Source organism: Aquarana catesbeiana, linkage group LG03, assembly GCF_042186555.1.
Source record: "Aquarana catesbeiana isolate 2022-GZ linkage group LG03, ASM4218655v1, whole genome shotgun sequence".
Lineage (NCBI taxonomy): Eukaryota > Metazoa > Chordata > Amphibia > Anura > Ranidae > Aquarana > Aquarana catesbeiana.
The window spans coordinates 691,498,502-691,521,007 of NC_133326.1; the positions used below are offsets into that span (position 1 = coordinate 691,498,502).

Sequence of the window (22,506 nt, forward strand, 5' to 3'; positions counted from 1 at the left end):
CTTTCTGTGCACCTGTTCACATATACCCCTTCAGGTGATTATAATGTTATATGTTCTGTATATGTGCATTAAGTGATTACTGTTGTCAATCATAACTTGTGTTCATTCATGCCTTTCATTGTATTCCATTACTTATCTCAGTAAACCTTTCTGAGTGGTTCAGTGACATTGTGTGTGTTTCTTATTGCTAACGCCACATTGCAGAATGGAACCCAAGATGTCAGAGGTAAGAGAGGATCTGCAGAGTCGGGGTAGCCAGTGGGGTATAGAGTCAATTATCAGCCGCCATGGGGGTACCACTACACTAGCATCCTGCGTGTTCACTAGTGTTTGGTTATTTTATTTCCACACAATAATATTTTTGCTAAAATTGCAGGAACCAGTGACACCAATACAGTGATCAGTGCTAAAAATATGCACTGTCACTGTACTAATGACACTGGCAGGGAAGGGGTTAAACATCAGGGGCGATCAAAGGGTTAACTGCGATCAAAGGGCAATCAAAGGGTTAATTCCCAATGAACCCTGTTTGAATGCCTTTTTAGCATCTAAAGTTAAGAACACTGAGGGTTCCTTATAGCTTTCCAACAGCTTCAAGAAGTTGAACATTCGGCGAGTGCCATCTGAGGCCTGGTGACTCTTCATGAACACCTACTTGGTCTGGTTTAAAAAGAGACGGAGTAACATCATCTAATCTATTGGCCAGAATTTTAGCATATATTTTTAAATCGAGAGAAATAGGTCTAAAGTTCTTACCATGCGAAGGATCTTTTCCTGGCTTAGGCAAGGTAACTATAATTGCTCTCAACATTTCTTGAGGGAAGGATCCAGAGGATGCTGCTGCATTAAATACAGAGGTCATACAAGGAGCTATGGTATCATTAAAAGCTTTATAGTAGTCCGCAGATGCTAGTACATAGGAGGTAATTTATGGAAGTGGGACAAATTCTAAATAAGAAGAGATAGACTCTTCACAAGGTTGAGGAGTTTCGTTGTCCTCATGTAGGTTATAAAGAGTATGATAATAATTTCAAAAAGCATTCGCTATATCTTTGGGATGATAAACCACATTGCAATCTAGTGGATCTTGAATAGATGACAAGTTCGATTTTAATTGTTTTGTTTTTGAGTTGTCTCTCTAAAAATTCGATTTTTCCTAAAACGTACCTTTTCTTGGAGTACATCACGGAACACAGAGCAGCCATAATAATGACTATGTGGGTTATATGTGGGTTATACACCACCTATAAGTGAATGGACAGTGGCACATAGGAAGTACCTCAGTTTTGTAGCAAAGCAATGACTATCCCAAAAAGATGGGGGGGGGGGACCTCTGCGTTGTGTGATGTACTCCAAGAAAAGGATTTTACAGGTAAGATGTAGGAAAAATCCAGTTTTCTTTATCGTACATCAGGGGACACAGAGCACCATAATAATGACTATGAGGGATGCTGAAATATTTGCCCACTTGTCTGTGCCTCGATAAGCAGGGGATGTTTGCTATAGCAATCTTGAGTGAAAACGAGGCTTGGCTGCAACATAACTGGGCATGTGTGAGATAACAGCAGAGAAGGACAGGAAGAGCGGAAGTAATCTACACTGCAGCCTCAGAAGACAGTAGTTGAGATGGTGCTGGCTGCTACAAGGAAACAAGATTTTACAAACACCTGGGAAAACAGTAATGCCATGTACACACAGGCGGCCTTTTCGGCATCAAAGGTCCGACGGTCTTTCTGACGGACGTTCAACGGACTTTTGACGAACTTCCGACAGACTTTCAAATGAATGGACTTGCACCACACTCACACCAAAGTCCAACGGATTCGTACGTGATGACGTACGACCGGACTAAAATAAGGAAGTTGATAGCCAGTAGCCAATAGCTGCCCTAGCGTCGGTTTTCGTCCATCGGACTAGCATACAGACGAGTGGATTTTTCGACCGGACTCAAGTCCGTCAGAAAGATTTGATTTCCAAATCTAAAGTCTGTCTGATTTTTGACCGAAAAAGTCAGCTGTAGGTCCGATAGAGCCCACACACGGTCGGATTGTTTGACGGATTCGTCCCTTTGGACCAGTCAGGTCGAAAAGTCCGCCCGTGTGTACACAGCATAAGAAACATCTGATGGGGCAAAGAGTAATGCAGAATGTTATGGGAAGCTGTAGCAGACTGGTTTTATTAAGAAGAAGCATTTGAGGTGCTGAGTTTGCTTCCTCTTTAAGGCCAATCTCCTCTCCTCCACTGATTGGGGAAAGAAAAAGAAATATTTTGGAAATGGAATGGAAATATTTTATGCCTGGGGTGAAGCCAGGAAATGGCACCCGCACAAATACAGTCAGGTCCATAAATATTGGGACAGCAACACAATTCTAATCTTTTTGGCTCTGTACACCACCACAATGGATTTGAAATGAAACGAACAAGATATGCTTTAACTGCAGACTTTCAGCTTTGATTTGAGGCTATTTACATCCAAATCAGGTGAACGGTGTAGGAATTACAACAGTTTGTATATGTGCCTCCCACTTTTTAAGGGACCAAAAGTAATGGGACAGATTAACAATCATCCATCAAATTTTCACTTTTTAATACTTGGTTGCAAATCCTTTGCAGTCAATTACAGCCTGAAGTCTGGAACGCATAGACATCACCAGACGCTGGGTTTCATCCCTGGTGATGCTCTGCCAGGCCTCTACTGCAACTGTCTTCAGTTCCTGCTTGTTTTTTTTTTTTTTGAGTTTTAAAAAAAACTTAATTAAAGAGCAGTACAGTACAATTTAAATATACCATTATACAAACAGACATTGCCTGTACTAGCTAGGGTATAGCCAACTGAATGCACAATAAAGTTATACATAGCGACTTGTAAATGAGACTTGAGGGAAATGGAAAGCAATATCTAGGAGCCCCCGAACGAGTCGGCGATCCCGACACCCCTTATGGGATCACACTGTGTCAGCCAGCTTGAGGGAGAGAGGCTTTGCTCCCTAGGGACCATTGCTGGTCTCGCATCTCAGTAATCACAACGGTTTCTGGAGAGATTGGAGAGTCTGTTAGAGAGGCAATTATGCCTCTCCACCAGAGTCTCTACTAAATTGAGAGGATCCGCTATGAGTCTTTGAGTCCTGAAAAGGACTCTAGTGCTTATGTTGACTTTAGAGGCTCTACTCCAAGCAGGAGTAGTAGGAGAGATTACACTGGTAAACTGAAACTCTGATTATAAATCATATGAGTAAAACGGATAGAAGGAAGAAAAGAAAAAAGAAAGGTTTAGAAAACAGTTGCCAGATAGGGTCTTTCATGAGCTTGACTGTATCGCTTGAACTCCAGGAATGAGGGATATGCTCATATGTCTAGCCCAGGGCTCCCATGTTGCCCTTCCTGTGCCTGGGGGGAAGTGATGTCACCAGCCCAGGCAAAGGAACAGGCAGACTACGAGGGACCACCTAGCAACAGGCATTTAGAGGTAAGTGAAAACAAAAAAAAATATCCAAATGTTTTTTTGTTTTTTTTTTTTAGAATTTTTACAGGTATTTTTGTTTTTTGGGTGAAACCCCACTTTAAGTAAAGCTATGTGGGGTGATTTCATGACAGGAAAGCCTGTGACTTTTCGAATTAAAGCAAACACTTTGTTCCAGAAACCTCTTAGTCTCGGGCACTCCCACCATATATGAAGCATGGAACCCTGGGCTTGACAGTCTCTAAAGCATAATGGGGAGGTGGAAGAAAACATAATTGCCAGTCTGGAGGAAACAAGATACCATCTCATCAACACTTTTAAATTAGCTTCTATCAAAGAAATATTTAAAATACCTTTGAAGGCTCTTGTTCCTCTCCTGTGCCACTCCTCCAGGTCCCAGGTCTCCCGCAGATCCCTCTCCCAAGCCTCCATGTAGGAAAATTTGGTGGTGGGTTCTAAGAGTGATGCGTATATGAGAGATATACCCTCCTTTATGTCTAATGCTTGGCTGCACCATTGCTCATATTGTGTGAATTCTAGAGGGGTGGAATACCCCTTCTTTAAAGAGGAGAGGAAGTGAGAGATCTAGAAAAAATCTAAATTTCTCCGAGCCCGGGAGCTCGAGTTTATCAACACAGTGTTTCAACGTGATCGGTCCAGAGGGAGAAAAATAGTGTCCAATACAGTACATCCCCTTATCCAGCCACCATTGGAAGGACTTGATGTCCATGCCCGGTCCAAAGCGGGGATTATGAAAAATGTGGTCGAGTGGGCGAATGACTGAGGTCAGGGCTGGGAATGTTTCAGGGTGTCCCAAAATTTAAAGGACTGGGATAACGTCGGTGACAGTACAGAGGGCCTAGATTTCATGGGGCACCACAGGAGGAAGTCTAGGGTGTGTGTCAGGACTGCTTGTATCTCTATATTTATCCAATCGGGTTTCTCAAATCTAAAGTAGACCATTGAGAGCTGGGCTAGTCTAGCTGCTTGGTAATACCTAAAAAGGTCAAGCATACCCAGCCCCCCCCCCCTCGTTTTGGGTCCTGCTTGTTCTTGAGGCATTTTCCCTTCAGTTTTGTCTTCAGCAAGTGAAATGCATGCTCAGTCGGATTTAGGTCAGGTGATTGACTTGGCCATTGCATAACATTCCACTTCTTACCCTTAAAAAACTCTTTGGTTGCTTTCGCAGTATGCTTCGGGTCATTGTCCATCTGCACTGTGAAGCGCCGTCCAATAAGTTCTGAAGCATTTTGCTGAATATGAGCAGATAATATTGCCCGAAACACTTCAGAATTCATCCTGCTGCTTTTGTCAGCAGTCACATCATCAATAAATACAAGAGAACCAGTTCCATTGGCAGCCATACATGCCCACACCATGACACTATCACCACCATGCTTCACTGATGAGGTGGTATGCTTTGGATCATGAGCAGTTCCTTTCCTTCTCCATACTCTTCTCTTCCCATCACTCTGGTACAAGTTGATCTTGGTCTCATCTGTCCATAGGATGTTATTCCAGAACTGTGAAGGCTTTTTTAGATGTTGTTTGGAAAACTCTAATCTGACCTTCCTGTTTTTGAGGCTCACCAATGGTTTACATCTTGTGGTGAACCCTCTGTATTCACTCTGGTGAAGTCTTCTCTTGATTGTTGATTTTGACATGCATACACCTACCTGCTGGAGAGTGTTCTTGATCTGGCCAACTGTTGAAGGGTGTTTTCTTCACCAGGGAAAGAATTCTTCGGTCATCCACCACAGTTGTTTTCCGTGGTCTTCCGCATCTTTTGGTGTTGCTGAGCTCACCGGTGCGTTCTTTCTTTTTATGTATGTTCCAAACAGTTGATTTGGCCACACCTAATGTTTTTGCTATCTCTCTGATGGGTTTGTTTTGTTTTTTCAGCCTAATGATGGCTTGCTTCACTCATAGTGACAGCTCTTTGGATCTCATATTGAGAGTTGACAGCAACAGATTCCAAATGCAAATAGCACACTTGATATGAACTCTGGACCTTTTATCTGCTTCTTGTAAATTGGATAATGAGGGAATAACACACACCTGGCCATGGAACAGCTGAGCAGCCAATTGTCCCATTACTTTTGGTCCCTTAAAAAGTGGGAGGCACATATACAAACTGTTGTAATTCCTACACCGTTCACCTGATTTAGATGTAAATACCCTCAAATTAAAGCTGAAAGTCTGCAGTTAAACCAATATTTATGGACCTGACTGTATTTGTGCGGGTGCCATTTCCTTGCTTCACCCAGGCATAAAATATTTCCAAGTCCTGTAATTGAAGTTCCCTGAAGCTGGCTTCCAGGAGCTCCACAGTGTGAAAATACAGGACTCAAGACCATTAGGTCCCACTGAACTGGGAACGACCCCCGTAAGACTCGCTATATCAGTGTACCAAGCCCTCCTGGGCTAATTCGGTTAACACTATTATTAGTGTTACCACCTCCTGAATTCTTCGCAAAAGATGTGGCAGAAGTCGAAACAGAAGGAAAGCGTCAAATAAGGGAGAACTGGACCCTAAGGTATTACCAGCGCACATACCCATATTGCCAGTCCCGGATACAACCTGTTCGAACTTGTTGTAGAACTTAAAATTTAGTAGATCCACCTACAGAGCTCCCTCTGCCAATATTCTATACCTGGAATATGCCCTGGCAATAGACAGCACTTGTACTGTCCCAGACAGAATGAGGTTCACCTCCCTGAGCCGCATGACTCCTGGTGCCGCACTGGTGGTTGATATATATGCCCCTGCAGAGGCATTTCTGGATTGAACCTATAAATGGTTTGTTACATAAACCAAGAGCAAGGCGTACTGGCCAAAAGTTCCAAGATATTTATTGGCAGTATTCTCTCCTCAGAGATCAAGTCCACGGAACTTTGGCCACCCTCAAACCAACTGGAGAAACTGGCATAAGTGGTTATTATCTTCCAAATTCCTGTAAGGAAGAATTTCAACCTTTCTAGATTCCGAACCATCAACCACCAATCTTTAGCTATGCAAAACCCCGGGAACAGAGCCCTTCGGCAATCCAATGCCTGGATCAAGTCCAGCACCAGAACAAGTCCAGCACCAGAGCTAGGAGCTTTGTGAACCTCAGAAGCTGTGGCCAGCCTGAAGGATGGTCACAAAAAAGAAAACAAACAACTTTCCACTGCCATTACAGAAATCTTTGAGCCTGGAAACAAACCGGCACATGAAGAAGTGTGTTTACTTATGATTATGGGCACCCGCAATCTACCTCTTGCGGAGAGGTCATCACTGAACAGACCGACCCTATCTGAAACAGAAGGGTGCCCAGTGGATTGAGATCTTAAGATAGATCTCATGTCCCTATTTAGTTTTGAAAATGCTACCATTTAATTATTTTACAATAATGAGCCCATAACTTCTGCTCCAAGAGCCAACGCAAGGCAAAGACCGACGACTCTGTCGCAGACCCAGACAGTCCCAAGAGGTGTACTTAACCTACCAGGTTTCTTCTGACTGAGGAAGGAGCGAACCACCTCAGAGACTGCTCTAAAATCTTATGGACTGAGATACTCTCAAACACAGCAACCTCAGATGCCTTCCTCACTTAGGAGTCATATAAGACCTTCAGGGACTGGGTCCCCCTTAATGTGGGGTCAACTCCCCTGGTCAGAACAAACACTACACAGGTTTCCATTATGCAGGGTCCAGCGCTGTAAGGCTGCATTACAGGCAAACCTCGAGGAATCTTCTCTCCTTCCGATGAGGCTTGGGTACCATCCATTTTTGCTGACAGCTTTTTTGAATGGAGCCGAATGAAGTCCATGATTCTAAATAGAACCATCCAGACCTCCTAGAGCACATGTATCACATCAGTGACCACCACCTTACAGACACTGGAGAAAAAAACGGTGGTACTTCCTGTGTAGGAGGGGTTATATAGGGGAGGACTTCCTGTTTGACTATCTGCCAGTGTCAATTCACCTATAGGTGGCATACAACCCACGTAGTCATTATTATGGCTGCTCTGTGTGCCCTGATGTACGATAAAGAAAGCTTGCTAACCTTATTACTTTGAGAATAAAATCTGGCTTTTAAGTTTTTTAGGGTCTTTTCTTGGTCTGCCATTAATAGGAGCCAAAGCTCTTGTCAGAATTTACTCTATGTAGGAGTTGCAGGTCAGTTAAGCAATAATCAGTTCTTGAAAAAAGATTTATGAGCAGAAGAGAAAAAGGTAAAGTCTATCTCAGTGCGATTAAGGCATTGCCTGGAGTTGTAGAGACCAGTATCCTGTAGGAATGCTCAGAGGTGATGGCTATAGGATGTTTTACATGCTGTAGTGTCCAGTTAAGGATTAAGTAGTGAGTTAAAGTTCCCACCCCACAGCATCAACCCGCTGTAAGGGCTTGGCCTTCTTCAAAACTTTCCGTAGGAATTCGGCTTGACCAGTATTGGGGGGTGTATACCCTAACTGCAGGTGATGTTGTTTAGGTTGCATATCAGGATCAGGTATCAGCCTTGAGGATCCACTACAATGTCATGCTGTTTGTAGGTGACTGAGTGTTTTATAGCCATGAATACTCCTCTTTTTTTCTCGGAGGTGTTGGCCATAACCATGTGCGGGTACTCCTTATGAGAACATTTAGGGGCTTTCTCATTCAAAAATGGGTCTCCTGGACACATACTGTATAACGCCTCCCTTTAGTCTTTTGACTTTTATCCCTACATTTATAGGGACTGTTTAGCCCATGGGCATTATGACGCCGTGATGCGGGGACAGTTTTGTTCCATCCCATACTGCAGATGGGGTGGGCGTGGATCCTCTGCTCTGGGTGGGATGTGTCCTCCTCGCCTCCCCTTTGCTGCTATGGCGTTTCAGCATGATGTTGGCGGGGATCTGCCCTGGACCAGGGGTATATATCAGCCTAAGCCAGCCGGCAGACCACTTCACATGTTCCTATCATCAGCAAGGGCTTCCATTCATGATTTCCTCATGCACCTACTTCAGGTAACAGGGGGGTCATTATATGACTCTGCTCACACACAGTGGTGTTGGTTTGGTTGATTTTTGAGCACTCCTATTTGGAGTGTATCATAACACTTTATACTTTATATTTGTTTAGCACCATATCTGTTTTTTGGTACATTCATATACATCCCCTTTTCACACACAGGATAGTCCCCTTGTGAGAACACAAAGATGATTCCCTTATTACACATATACACACACACATCTATTTTATTTATTCACTTACTCATATTTTTTACACATTTTTATGCAGAATGCTATGCATGATCAGTGCACACACCATACACATGGACTGTGTTGTGGCATCCTGGCCTGCTCTCTGATTGTTCCCTTGGGGGGGATTTCCCGCCTCAACTCCAGGGCAGACATTTTATCTAAGGACCCAAATTTCCCATTTCAAATCTAGGCTGTGTTTGGGAGCTGTTTTAATCTTGCATCATACTCCTGATGAGTGGCTGAAAGCCATGAAACGTATAGAGTTAACAAAAGACCTGGAGGATGGGGTAAACAGTTCAATCTCTGTATTTGTGGATGATACTAAGCTAAGCAGGGCAATAACTTCTCTGCAGAATGTGGAAACCTTGCAAGAAGATCTGAACAAATTAATGGGGTGGGCAACTACATGGCAAATGAGGTTTAATGTGGAAAAATTTAAAATAATGCATTTGGGTGACAAAAATATGAATGCAATCTATACACTGGGGGGAGAACCTCTGGGGGAATCTAGGATGGAAAAGGACCTGGGGGTCCTAGTAGATGATAGGCTCAGCAATGGCGTGCAATGCCAAGCTGTTGCTAACAAAGCAAACAGAATATTGGCATGCATTAATAAGGAGATTAACTCCATAATGAATCCATGCTGATTACTGCTAATGACATCGTTCTCATTACTAAAATCATGTACTGTATATAGTCTCTTATCATTCCCTTCAACAACTTGAATAATATTGATGCTAGACTAACTGGTCTGTAATTTCCAGGGATGTATTTTGGGCCCTTTTTAAATATTGGTGCTACATTGGCTTTTCTCCAATCAGCTGGTACCATTCCAGTCAGTAGACTGTCAGTAAAAATTAGAAACAATGGTCTGGCAATTACTTGACTGAGTTCCCTAAGTACCTTTGGATGCAAGCCATCTGGCCACGGTGATTTATTAATGTTAGGTTTCCCAAGTCTAATTTTAATTCTGTCATCTGTTAACCATGGAGGTGCTTCTTGTGACATGAGGATAGTTTTGGTTACTGAAGCCCCCCCGATTACCTCGTGAAGACTGAGGAGAAAAATAAATTCAATACCTTCACCATCTCCCCATCCTTTGTAACCAGATGACATTCCTCATTCTTTATGGGGCCAATATGGTCTGTCCTCCCTTTTTTACTGTTTACATACTTAAAGAATTTCTTGGGATTTTTCTTGCTTTTCTCCGCTATGTGTCTTTTATGTTCTATCTTAGCCTCCCTAATTGCACCCTTACATTTCTTGTTGCATTCTTTATAAAGTCTGAATGCTGAGGATGATCCCTCAACCTTGTATTTTTTGAAGGCCTTCTCCTTTGCTTTTATATGCATTTTTACTTTGGAGTTAATCCATCCAGGACTTTTGTTCGCTCTTTTAAATTTATTACACAGTGGTATGCATTGGCTAATGCCCTTATTTAATATGCTCTTAAAGCAAACCCATCTCTCCGCTGTGTGCTTTGTTCTTTTGTTTATTACAGTTTATGCCTTTTAGCAAGGTTCGTAGTTTAGGGAAGTTGGCTCTTTTGAAATTCAGTGTCTTTGTATTCCCCTTGTGTTTCTTAATTGTGTGATTTATACTGAAGCCAATTGACCTGTGATCTCTGTTTCCTAAATTGCCCCGTATTTCCACATCCGTGATCAGGTCTGTATTGTTGGTAATCAGCAGATCCAGTAACGCTTTATTTCTAGTTGGTGCGTCTACCATCTGGACCATGAAATTGTCCTGCAAGACATTTAGGAACTGGCGAGCCTTAGACAAATGCGCGGTTCCCTCCGCCCAGTCTATGTCTGGATAATTAAAATCCCCTATTATGATAACACTTCCCATCCTTGCTGCTAATCCAAATTGTGATAGGAAGTCCGTCTCCCCTCCTCTCTCAGGTTAGGGGGCCTATAGCATACTCCCAGTATTATTTTCCCCTTAGCTTCATCCCTTTGGAGCTCTACCCATAAGGAATCCACCTCCTCCCTAGCTCCCTTAGTGATGTCATCTCTCACATTCACTTGTACATTATTCCCTGATATATAGGCATACCCCTCCCCCTTTTTACCCTCTCTATCCCTGCAATAAAGGGAATACCCTTAAATACCCTTAAATGGTTGCCAGCCAATCATGAGAGCTGTTGAACCAGGCCTCTGAAATTCCCACAAAATCCAAATCCTCCTTGTACAACAGTATCTCTAGTTCACCCATCTTGTCCGCCAGGCTCCTGGCATTGGTGAACGTGCCACATAGTTTAGACCGGTCGCATATTGTCCTCTTATTGGGTGTTCCGAAATTGCAACTAGGACTTGTTACTATACTTACCTTGGGTTTATGTGCTTTAGTCAACCTACCACTAATGCCCCTAATACTACCCTCTGGAATATGTTCCGCACTGACTATCTCTACCTCTGGGCCCTCCCCCCCCATAGCCTAGTTTAAATATTTAATCACACACATAGGTTGGACTTGATGGACTTGTGTCTTATTTCAACCTCACCTACTATGTAATTATGTAACAACTCAAGGTTCCAAGACTAGCCTGGTTCAAAATATGCATTTTTATTATGTATTGTCTGTACAATTGATGTATGAGTAACTTATGAAATTATCCTACCAACCATGCCTATAGGATGATCTGTATTACTTGTTTTGCATTCTACATACCAATCATGTTTATTGACTATTTGTATTATATGTTATGAGTATTATATTTTATGTGTAAGTCTTTTTGACTACAAATATATTATTGTTGATTGATACAAATGTTTTTTTAACATTACGGTATGCCCAATATGATTGTGTTAATACATTTTACAAATTTCTTATACATACATATATTTAATGTATTATCATTTGCAATGACAGGCCTCATATAAAGTCCCATTTCCCTTTTCTTTTTTTTTTACTTATAGAAGCATCGAAAGAGCTCTGGAGGCATGCTGGTGTATTTAACCACTTGCCGACCGCCTCACGTCTATATACGTCAACAGAGCGGCACGGGCAGGCAAAATCACGTACCTGATACGTGATGCCTTCCCGCGGGCGGGGGGTCCGATCGGACCCCCCCCGGTGCCAGCGGCGGTCGGCATTTGTCTGGCAGCGATCATAGATGAGGGGGAGGCCATCCGATCGTGGCCCCCCCCTCGCGATCGCTCCCAGCCAATGAGAAACATCCCCTGCCTGTGTATAGTACACACAGGCAGAGGATGTGATGTCATCTCTCCTCGGCTTGGCAGTTTCCGTTCCGACGCCGAGGAGAGAAGACATCTGAGTAAGGGTCGGTTCACACATGGGCAACACGACTTTAGCGCGACTTTGTACCGCGACTTCAACGCGGCTTCAGCGCGACTTTAGCGCGACTTTAGCGCGACTTCAGCGCGACTTCGGCAAATTACGAGGCGACTTGAAGTCGCCTCCATGACAGGCGACTTTGCCTGTGGCCAATCACCTCTCTGGCAGGGAGAGGGGGAGGGAGGGGTTTTCTCTGCAAAGTCGCTTGACTTTACAGAGAGATCCGACTTGCAGGCGACTTACATTGAGTTGAATGGGTACAAGTCGCCTACAAGTCGGATAGAAGTAGTACAGGAACCTTTTCTGAAGTCGGAGCGACTTCAGTAGTGTCAATTAAGACGCTCCCATTGCCTACCATGTTAATCTAAATACAAAGCGACTTGGGGCGACTTGGGGCGACTTGAGGGCGTACAAGTCGGATCCCAAGTCGCCCCAGTGTGAACCGACCCTTAGTGTAAAACACACACACAGTAGAACATGCCAGGCACACTAAACACCCCCGATCACCCCCCCCCCTGTCACAAACTGACACCAAGCTGTTTTTTTTTTTTTCCTGATTACTGATTGGTGTCAGTTTGTGACAGTTAGAAGTGGTAGGGCAGTGAGTATTAGCCCCCTGTAGGTCTAGGGTACCCCCCTAACCCCCCCTAATAAAGTTTTAACCCCTTGATCACCCCCCGTCACCAGTGTCGCTAAGCGATCATTTTTCTGATCGCTGTATTAGTGTCGCTGGTGACGCTAGTTAGGGAGGTAAATATTTAGGTTCGCCGTCAGCGTTTTATATCGACAGGGACCCCCATATACTACCGAATAAATGTTTTAACCCCTTGATTGCCCCCTAGTTAACCCTTTCACCACTGATCACTGTATAACTGTTACGGGTGACGCTGGTTAGTTTGTTTATTTTTTATAGTGTCAGGGCACCCACCGTTTATTACCGAATAAAGGTTTAGCCCCCTGATCGCCCGGCGGTGATATGCGTCGCCCCAGGCAGCGTCAGATTAGCGCCAGTACCGCTAACACCCACGCACGCAGCATACGCCTCCCTTAGTGGTATAGTATCTAAACGGATCAATATCTGATCCGATCAGATCTATACTAGCGTCCCCAGCAGTTTAGGGTTCCCAAAAACGCAGTGTTAGCGGGATCAGCCCAGATACCTGCTAGCACCTGCATTTTGCCCCTCCGCCCGGCTCGGCCCACCCAAGTGCAGTATCGATCGATCACTGTCACTTACAAAACACTAAACGCATAACTGCAGCGTTCGCAGAGTCAGGCCTGATCCCTGCGATCGCTAACAGTTTTTTTGGTAGCTTTTTGGTGAAATGGCAAGCACCAGCCCCAGGCAGCGTCAGGTTAGCGCCAGTAGCGCTAACACCCACGCACGCACCGTACACCTCCCTTAGTGGTATAGTATCTGAACGCATCAATATCTGATCCGATCAGATCTATACTAGCATCCCCAGCAGTTTAGGATTCCCAAAAACGCAGTGTTAGCGGGATCAGCCCAGATACCTGCTAGCACCTGCGTTTTGCCCCTCCGCCCGGCCCAGCCCAGCCCACCCAAGTGCAGTATCGATCAATCACTGTCACTTACAAAACACTAAACGCATAACTGCAGCGTTCGCAGAGTCAGGCCTGATCCCTGCGATCGCTAACAGTTTTTTTGGTAGCGTTTTGGTGACCTGGCAAGCACCAGCGGCCTAGTACACCCCGGTCGTAGTCAAACCAGCACTGCAGTAACACTTGGTGACGTGGCGAGTCCCATAAGTGCAGTTCAAGCTGGTGAGGTGGCAAGCACAAGTAGTGTCCCGCTGCCACCAAGAAGACGAACACAGGCCCGTCATGCCCATAGTGCCCTTCCTGCTGCATTCACCAATCCTAATTGGGAAACCACCGCTTCTGCAGCGCCCGTACTTCCCCCATTCACATCCCCAACCAAATGCAGTCGGCTGCATGAGAGGCATTTTCTTTATGTCCTCCTGAGTACCCCTACCCAACGAACCCCCCCAAAAAAGATGTTGTGTCTGCAGCAAGCGCGGATATAGGCGTGACACCCGCTATTATTGTCCCTCCTGTCCTGATAATCCTGGTCTTTGCATTGGTGAATGTTTTGGACGCTACCATTCACTAGTTGAGTATTAACGTAGGGTACAGCATTGCACAGACTAGGCACACTTTCACAGGGTCTCCCAAGATGCCATCGCATTTTGAAAGACCCGAACCTGGAACCGGTTACAGGTATAAAAGTTACAGTTACAAAAAAAAGTGTAAAAAAAAAAAAAAAAAAAACACAAACAAAAATAAAAAAAAATAAATAGTTGTCGTTTTATTGTTCTCTCTCTCTCTATTCTCTCTCTCTATGGTTCTGCTCTTTTTTACTGTATTCTATTCTGCAATGTTTTATTGTTATTATGTTTTATCATGTTTGCTTTTCAGGTATGCAATTTTTTATACTTTACTGTTCACTGTGCTTTATTGTTAACCATTTTTTTGTCTTCAGGTACGCCATTCACGACTTTGAGTGGTTATACCAGAATGATGCCTGCAGGTTTAGGTATCATCTTGGTATCATTCTTTTCAGCCAGCGGTCGGCTTTTATGTAAAAGCAATACTAGCGGCTAATTAGCCTCTAGACTGCTTTTACAAGCAATAGGAGGGAATGCCCCTCCCCCACCGTCTTCCATGTTTTTCTCTGGCTCTCCTGTCTCAACAGGGAACCTGAGAATGCAGCCGGTGATTCAGCCAGCTGACCATAGAGCTGATCAGAGACCAGAGTGGCTCCAAACATCTCTATGGCCTAAGAAACCGGAAGCTACGAGCATTTTATGACTTAGATTTCGCCGGATGTAAACAGCGCCATTGGGAAATTGGGGAAGCATTTTTTCACACCGATCTTGGTGTGGTCAGATGCTTTGAGGGCAGAGGAGAGATCTAGGGTCTAATAGACCCCAATTTTTTCAAAAAAGAGTACCTGTCACTACCTATTGCTATCATAGGGGATATTTACATTCCCTGAGGTAACAATAAAAATGATTAAAAAAAAAAATGAAAGGAACAGTTTAAAAATAAGATAAAAAAGCAAAAAAATAATAAATAAAAAAAAAAAAAAAAAAAAAAAAAGCACCCCTGTCCCCCCTGCTCTCGCGCTAAGGCGAACGCCAGCGTCGGTCTGGCGTCAAATGTAAACAGCAATTGCACCATGCATGTGAGGTGTCACCATGAACGTCAGATCGAGGGCAGTAATTTTAGCAGTAGACCTCCTCTGTAAATCTAAAGTGGTAACCTGTAAAGGCTTTTAAAGGCTTTTAAAAATGTATTAATTTTGTTGCCACTGCACGTTTGTGCGCAATTTTAAAGCATGTCATGTTTGGTATCCATGTACTCGGCCTAAGATCATCTTTTTTATTTCATCAAACATTTGGGCAATATAGTGTGTTTTAGTGCATTAAAATTTTAAAAAGTGTGTTTTTTCCACAAAAAATGCGTTTGAAAAATCGCTGCGCAAATACTGTGTGAAAAAAAAAAAATGAAACACCCACCATTTTAATCTGTAGGGCATTTGCTTTAAAAAAATATATAATGTTTGGGGGTTCAAAGTAATTTTCTTGCAAAAAAAAATAATTTTTTCATGTAATCAAAAAGTGTCAGAAAGGGCTTTGTATTCAAGTGGTTAGAAGAGTGGGTGATGTGTGACATAAGCTTCTAAATGTTGTGCGTAAAATGCCAGGACAGTTCAAAACCCCCCCAAATGACCCCATTTTTGAAAGTAGACACCCCAAGCTATTTGCTGAGAGGCATGTCGAGTCCATGGAATATTTTATATTGTGACACAAGTTGCAGGAAAGAGACAAATTTTTTTTTTTTTTTTTTGCACAAAGTTGTCACTAAATGATATATTGCTCAAACATGCCATGGGAATATGTAAAATTACACCCCAAAATACATTCTGTTGCTTCTCCTGAGTACGGGGATACCACATGTGCGAGACTTTTTGGGAGCCTAGCCGCGCACGGGACCCCGAAATCCAAGCACCGCCTTCAGGCTTTCTAAGGGCGTAAATTTTTGAATTCACTCTTCACTGCCTATCACAGTTTCGGAGGCCATGGAAAGCCCAGGTGGCACAACCCCCCCCCCAAATGACCCCAGTTTGGAAAGTAGACACCCCAAGCTATTTGCTGAGAGGTATAGTGAGTATTTTGCAGACCTCACTTTTTGTCACAAAGTTTTGAAAATTGAAAAAAGAAAAAAAAAAAAATGTTTTCTGGTCTTTCTTCATTTTCAAAAACAAATGAGAGCTGCAAAATACTCACCATGCCTCTCAGCAAATAGCTTGGGGTGTCTACTTTCCAAAATGGGGTCATTTGGGGGGGGGGTTTGTGCCATCATGGCATTTTATGGCCTTCAAAACTGTGATAGGCAGCGAGGAGTGAAATCAAAAATTTACGCCCTTAGAAATCCTGAAGGCGGTGCTTGGTTTTTGGGGCCCCGTACGCGGCTAGGCTCCCAAAAAGTCCCACACATGTGGTATCCCCATACTCAGGAGAAGCAGCTGAATGTATTTTGGGGTGCAATTCCACATATGCCCATGGCCTGTGTGAGCAATATATCATTTAGTGACAACTTTTTGTAAATCTTTTTTTTTTTTTTTGTCATTATTCAATCACTTGGGACAAAAAAAATAAATATTCAATGGGCTCAACATGCCTCTCAGCAATTTCCTTGGGGTGTCTACTTTCCAAAATGGGGTAATTTGGGGGGGTTTTGTACTGCCCTGCCATTTTAGCACCTCAAGAAATGACATAGGCAGTCATAAACTAAAAGCTGTGCAAATTCCAGAAAATGTACCCTAGTTTGTAGACGCTATAACTTTTGCGCAAACCAATAAATATACGCTTATTGACATTTTTTTTTACCAAAGACATGTGGCCGAATACATTTTGGCCTAAATGTATGACTAAAATTGAGTTTATTGGATTTTTTTTATAACAAAAAGTAGAAAATATCATTTTTTTTCAAAATTTTCGGTCTTTTTCCGTTTATAGCGCAAAAAATAAAAACGGCAGAGGTGATCAAATACCATCAAAAGAAAGCTCTATTTGTGGGAAGAAAAGGACGCAAATTTCGTTTGGGTACAGCATTGCATGACCGCGCAATTAGCAGTTAAAGCGACGCAGTGCCGAATTGTAAAAAGTGCTCTGGTCAGGAAGGGGGTAAATCCTTCCGGGGCTGAAGTGGTTAAATAGAAGAAAAGAAAAACACAAAACATAGGAACAAAGAAATAACAGTCATAAAAAAGAATGAGAAAAAACTAGTTGGGCGGCATGTGCTACACTCAACAGTATAGGAGTATTCACCCGTAAGGGGTAAGACTTCCCGTGGAGAGCAATTTAGCTTTCTGAAGTGAAATTGCCTCACAAAGGGAGAGAGGTGCGCAAAGAGTAGGTCATAGTTGGCTCATCCTAAAACCGTTTCCCATTCAGAATCCATGCAATTCGGGAAGCGTTTGAAGGTACACGGTTCCTGCGGGTGGTAGGAGACCCCACTTTTTAGCTAAATGGAGGCCCTCCTCCACTGAAGATACTGTGAAGGAATTATTTTCCTTCGTGATAAGTAGCTTTACTGGAAAGCCCCATCTGTATACTATACAGTGGTTACGCAGAAGTTTCGCAACTGATTGTAATTTATTGCATGCCATGATGGTGTGCTGTGAGAGATCCGTATATATTGGAGATGGGCATTGGAGATGCAAACTGCATGAGATCATCTTTTACATGGTAAAAATGAATTCTGGCATTGACATCTCGAGGCACATTATCAGGTAACTGTCTTAGCTTGGGGAGCCTGTGAGTGTGATCCACCACTATCTCTCGGTTTCCGATACACCTCTGAACTTTACTTTTTTTTTTTGCGAGATTGATCTTTAAGCACTGGCATACTACCCCATCTTATTCTCTATGTGATCCACGTGGTCCCTCAGCACAGAGACTTCCGCATTCACTTGGGCTATGAAGGAGACCATATCTCTATGTAATGAGCCCCTTAGCGATATTAGCATATCATTTAAAGTAGTATCAATGGCGGGAGGACTCTGGGGCAGATATCTGGGGAGATCATCCTCCAGGTGTGAGGTTGACTTCTACTTCTGTTGCACCTGTTGTGCCTGACCTACTTGTTTGCAACGTTTGAAGAAAGTGCCCCTGGATAGACCAGGTGAACTTGTGCCGCTATGCACACTCAGGTTTCCGTTCACCATTAAGTATTCCAGTTTTTATGGCTCATGCCGAAATGTTATTTCCTGCTGCAGGGTTTGCCGTATATGTTGTTTTTTTTTTGCCTGCACAGAGTCTCATTCCTCCTGCTGCAAAGTGCCCAAACTGGAAAGACTTCCTTTACACTAACTTCTGACTCACTAGCGGACACTAGTGTCCGGTAAAGGGTACTGCAGCCTGCATTTCTGTGCAGACTGTGAAGTGCAGCTGCAGAAGTTTTACTCCCTAATCCTGATCTACAGGGTCGGTATTCAGGGGGATTGGGGGGGGGGATTTTTGCTTTGTGACTTTGCTCTCGAGCTCCCCCCTCCATCCCCTCTGTTCATGTTTATATGCAGAAAGGGTTTATGTTCTAATAATTCTTGTATGTCTGCCGGGAGTGGATGAAACCTAACGTTTTTAGTTATATTCTCCTACAATGGAGGTAGAGCTTCCCCTGATCTGCCAAGATGTCACTTCCTGATGGAGAGTTTGCCTTATCTGTTTTTTTGCTTGCACAGAGTCTCATTCCTTCTCCTGAAGAGTAACCAACAAGGACAGACTTATGTTGCACTAACTTCTGACTCCCTAGCGGACTCTAGTGTCGGGTAAGAGGTACTGTAGCCCTGTACTCTTGTGTACTCTTGTGTTTCTGTTATGTTTCTGCAGAAAACGGAACACCAGGGATCGCTTAACCGCTGAGTTTAGGCCCCTAACATTCCAAGAAATTACTGTAATTGGAGCCATTTGAGGTATATGGGAGAAATCAGTGTAGGGGTAGAAGTATACTCGTTCACATAGGGTGGGGGCCCCCTTATTAAAGGGGGCTCCCGGATTCCGATAAGCCCTCCGCCCGCAGACCCTGACAACCAACGGCCAGGGTTGTCGGGAAGAGGCCCTTGTCCTCATCAACATGGGGACAAGGTGCATGCGGCCTGGTACGGTTCAGGAGAGGGGGGGCGCTCGTCCTCACCCCCTTTTTCTGACCGGCCGGGCTGCGTGCTCAGATAAGGGTCTGGTATGGATTTTGGGGGGGGACCCCCATGCCGATTTTTCGGCGTAAGGGGATCCCCTTACAATCCATACCAGACCTAAGGGCCTGGTATGCCCCTGAGGGGGAACCCACGACGGTTTTTTCATTTAAAATTTGGCGCGGCCTTCCCCCTCATTATTCATACCAGACAGCTGTCAGCAATGCCTGTCGCTCATAGCAAAAGGAAAAAAAAGTTTTCCTTTTTCCGATCAGCAAGGCAGCAGGTGACAAATCTCTCTGATAAATGCGGCAAGATTGACACAATATCGCGGTCACCTACTGTCTTTGGATGTGCTGTCCTGGCTCCCTTGCTATGCTGTGTACTTCACAGCACATCCAAAGACTGCTATCAATTTTTTTATTTACATATATATACATAGTCATATACACACCCCTTGGTGATGTTTTGATCTTATTTTTTGAATTTGTTTTTTTTATTTTTTTTCTATGGGTATTTGGATATTTGGTACACTATTTATTTATCTTTAACCTCTACTGGATGTAACATTTACCGGGCACTCATAGATTTATATTTGTCTGATTGTGCAGATGCTCATCATATGCACATTTTTATATTACTATTCTAATTGCTAGGATATATATGTTATGTGTTATGGATAGTACTAACGTATTTGTATGCACATAGTACTATTTAAGTGCAATTTAAGGGTAGCCCTTGTGGTACCGTAGTTTAGGAATTTATATTTATTTACTTTATCACCTATATGATCCTTTAAGGATGTGTGTCCTTCACATATTTACACACATATAAGTAATATTTCCACATTAGACACTGGGTAGAGGTTATCACAGGGATATGCAATTAGCGGACCTCCAGCTGTTGCAAAACTACAAGTCCCATTATGCCTCTGCCTCTGGGTGTCATGCTTGTGACTGTCAGAGTCTTGCTATGACTCATGGGACTTGTAGTTCTGCAACAGCTGGAGGTCCGCTAATTGCATATCCCTGGGTTATCAGGTTGTGATATAGGAGCTGAGGCTTGGTTTTGATTGTACACGTAGGGTACAGTCCTTAGTACACCCCTGGCACAGCCCCTCACCCCCTCTCATACTTCTAGTGCCCTTAGTGTATAGGTAGCGCCATATACCCCTATCATCTTTTGTTTTTGGCATTCTCTAGAGCTCCCTTAGGGGAGCCCTATCAGGGGAGGCAGCAACCTTTACCTTTTAACCTTGCTTTCTCCTAAGCGTGTCTTCCTTCTTTACTTTAAATTCTGCAGAGTAAATTGATACCCAACATGTCACACTTTAAAATTGCACCCGCTCGTGGAATGCCAACAAACTTTTACCCTTAAAAATCTCCATAGGTGACGTTTAAAAAATTCTACAGGTTGCATATTTTAAGTTACAGAGGAGGTCTAGGGCTAGAAATATAGCTCTCGCTCTACCGGTCGAGGGGATATCTCACATGTGTGGTTTGAACACCATTGTCATATGCAGGCGCTACTTACCTCTTAAATATGAGATCTGGGGTCAAAAAGACCTCAGATCTCATATTTACACTAAAATGCAATAAAAAAATAAAAAGTAAATAAATTGTCATTTGAAAACATTTTTAAAAAAAGGCCCTTTAAGAGCTATGGGCAGAAGTGACGTTTTCACGTCGCTTCAGCCCTGCAATGATATGGAGATGGGTGGGGGCCATCTTCCCCTCACTCGTCTCCATACCAAGCCAGGAGAAGGAATCCAATTGCCTCCGCCGCTACCAATGGCTCCGATAAGCAGGGGAGGGCACCGGAGCATGGCGGGAGGGAGTGGCCCTCTACCGCCACTGATAAAATTGATCTTGCGGCGAATCTGCCTCAGGGACCCCTTTTATGTGAAAGCGGACCGCCCGCTGAAGAAGAGGATACCAGGGTTATGGCAGCTAGCTGCTGCCATAACAACGATATTCCTCTTCAAAGTAGCGATGTCAAACGGCCGCGGGCGGTCCATAAGTGGTTAAATTATCCAGTTATACAGTCCCATACCCCATCATTTGGTTGCCATAGCCATAAGGGGTATAGGAATGGGTAGTTGGTCTCTTTTTTAAAGCCCAACTATGGGCAATTTTATTTACTACATTACTTTTACACCATCACAAGATGTCCTACGTTTTCCAAGTTCAATGAAACACAACTCAGAAAGCATGCTATGAATGAATGTACTGTATGTCAGGATAGCTCCGCTAAGGGGGCTTCACCACAGTAACCTTGAGTTAAAGTTATTTAAACAAAATGAAGCACTGATCATCATCACGTCAGTGCTGTTTTCTACATCAACAGAGGACCTCCGCAGGTCAGAGAGGAGAAGAAGACCTAGCATATCACATGACTACCTTGGGGATTTCTGAAAAAGCAACTGGTTGTCTAAACCTTGAGTTGGGCTTTATGTTAGCCAAATGAATATGATATACATTAAATAACTGTCCAGTAAACCTGTACTTTTGCTATTTGGACAATTGGCATCAAGTATTATTAACTATTTTATCAATATTTCTTTTCAGTTTGTTGTCAACATTTTATGGATATGGACATCTTCCATAGTGGGCAGTCATCAAGCTGCATTGGAAACTATATCTACACCAACATTTCCAGTGACCAGCTTTCAAAGTGAAGAACTCACCAATCTTCTGAAGATGATTGAATGGCCCCTGGCTCCAACCAACATATCACTGGAATTTTCTACCCATCCAAAGACTTCCGAATACTTTATAATCAATCCTCGGGCTACTTATGTGATTGGTGAATCATTGGAGGTTCTAATTATTGCTAAGAACCACAAAGGTCGGACAAAGAACTATGGAGGGGATTATTTTCATGTGAAGCTTCACTCTTTGAGTATGAAAGCCGGAGTGAGTGGCTCCGTTACAGACCATAATAATGGTTCCTATACAGCAAGGTTTATTTTTCAGTGGTCTGGAGAAACTAAGATCTCTGTTAAACTCATGCATTCCAGTGAACTTATTGCGATTTTACATCAGCAGAGGGATACTCGACCAGACAAGGTAATACAATTGATCAGAAAAATGTAAAAGCAACATGGTTTGGTTAACCCCTTCACACAGTATGCAAATATGCAGCCTCACTGGACTGGGCTTTTTTCTGTGGGGACGCATATTTGCGTATCTCTCTTTGTGCTGGGAGCGCCCCACATGGCGCACTGCCAGCACAGAGACTGGGGTCTCAGCGGGAGCCCTGGGCCCCATACTAACTATCGGGGATTCACAATT

General features: G+C 43.5%; 1 protein-coding gene across 1 annotated transcript in view; it reads left to right on the forward strand.

Moving 5' to 3' along the window:
* The window catches only part of LOC141133578 (NXPE family member 3-like), an 84,475-nt gene that overhangs the window by 21,162 nt on the left and 40,807 nt on the right, over nucleotides 1-22,506 (forward strand). Inside the window, exon 2 of the mRNA XM_073623041.1 lies at nucleotides 21,781-22,281. Within this exon, the coding sequence (XP_073479142.1) occupies nucleotides 21,781-22,281 (501 nt within the window). The remainder of the gene's footprint in view (nucleotides 1-21,780; nucleotides 22,282-22,506) is intronic.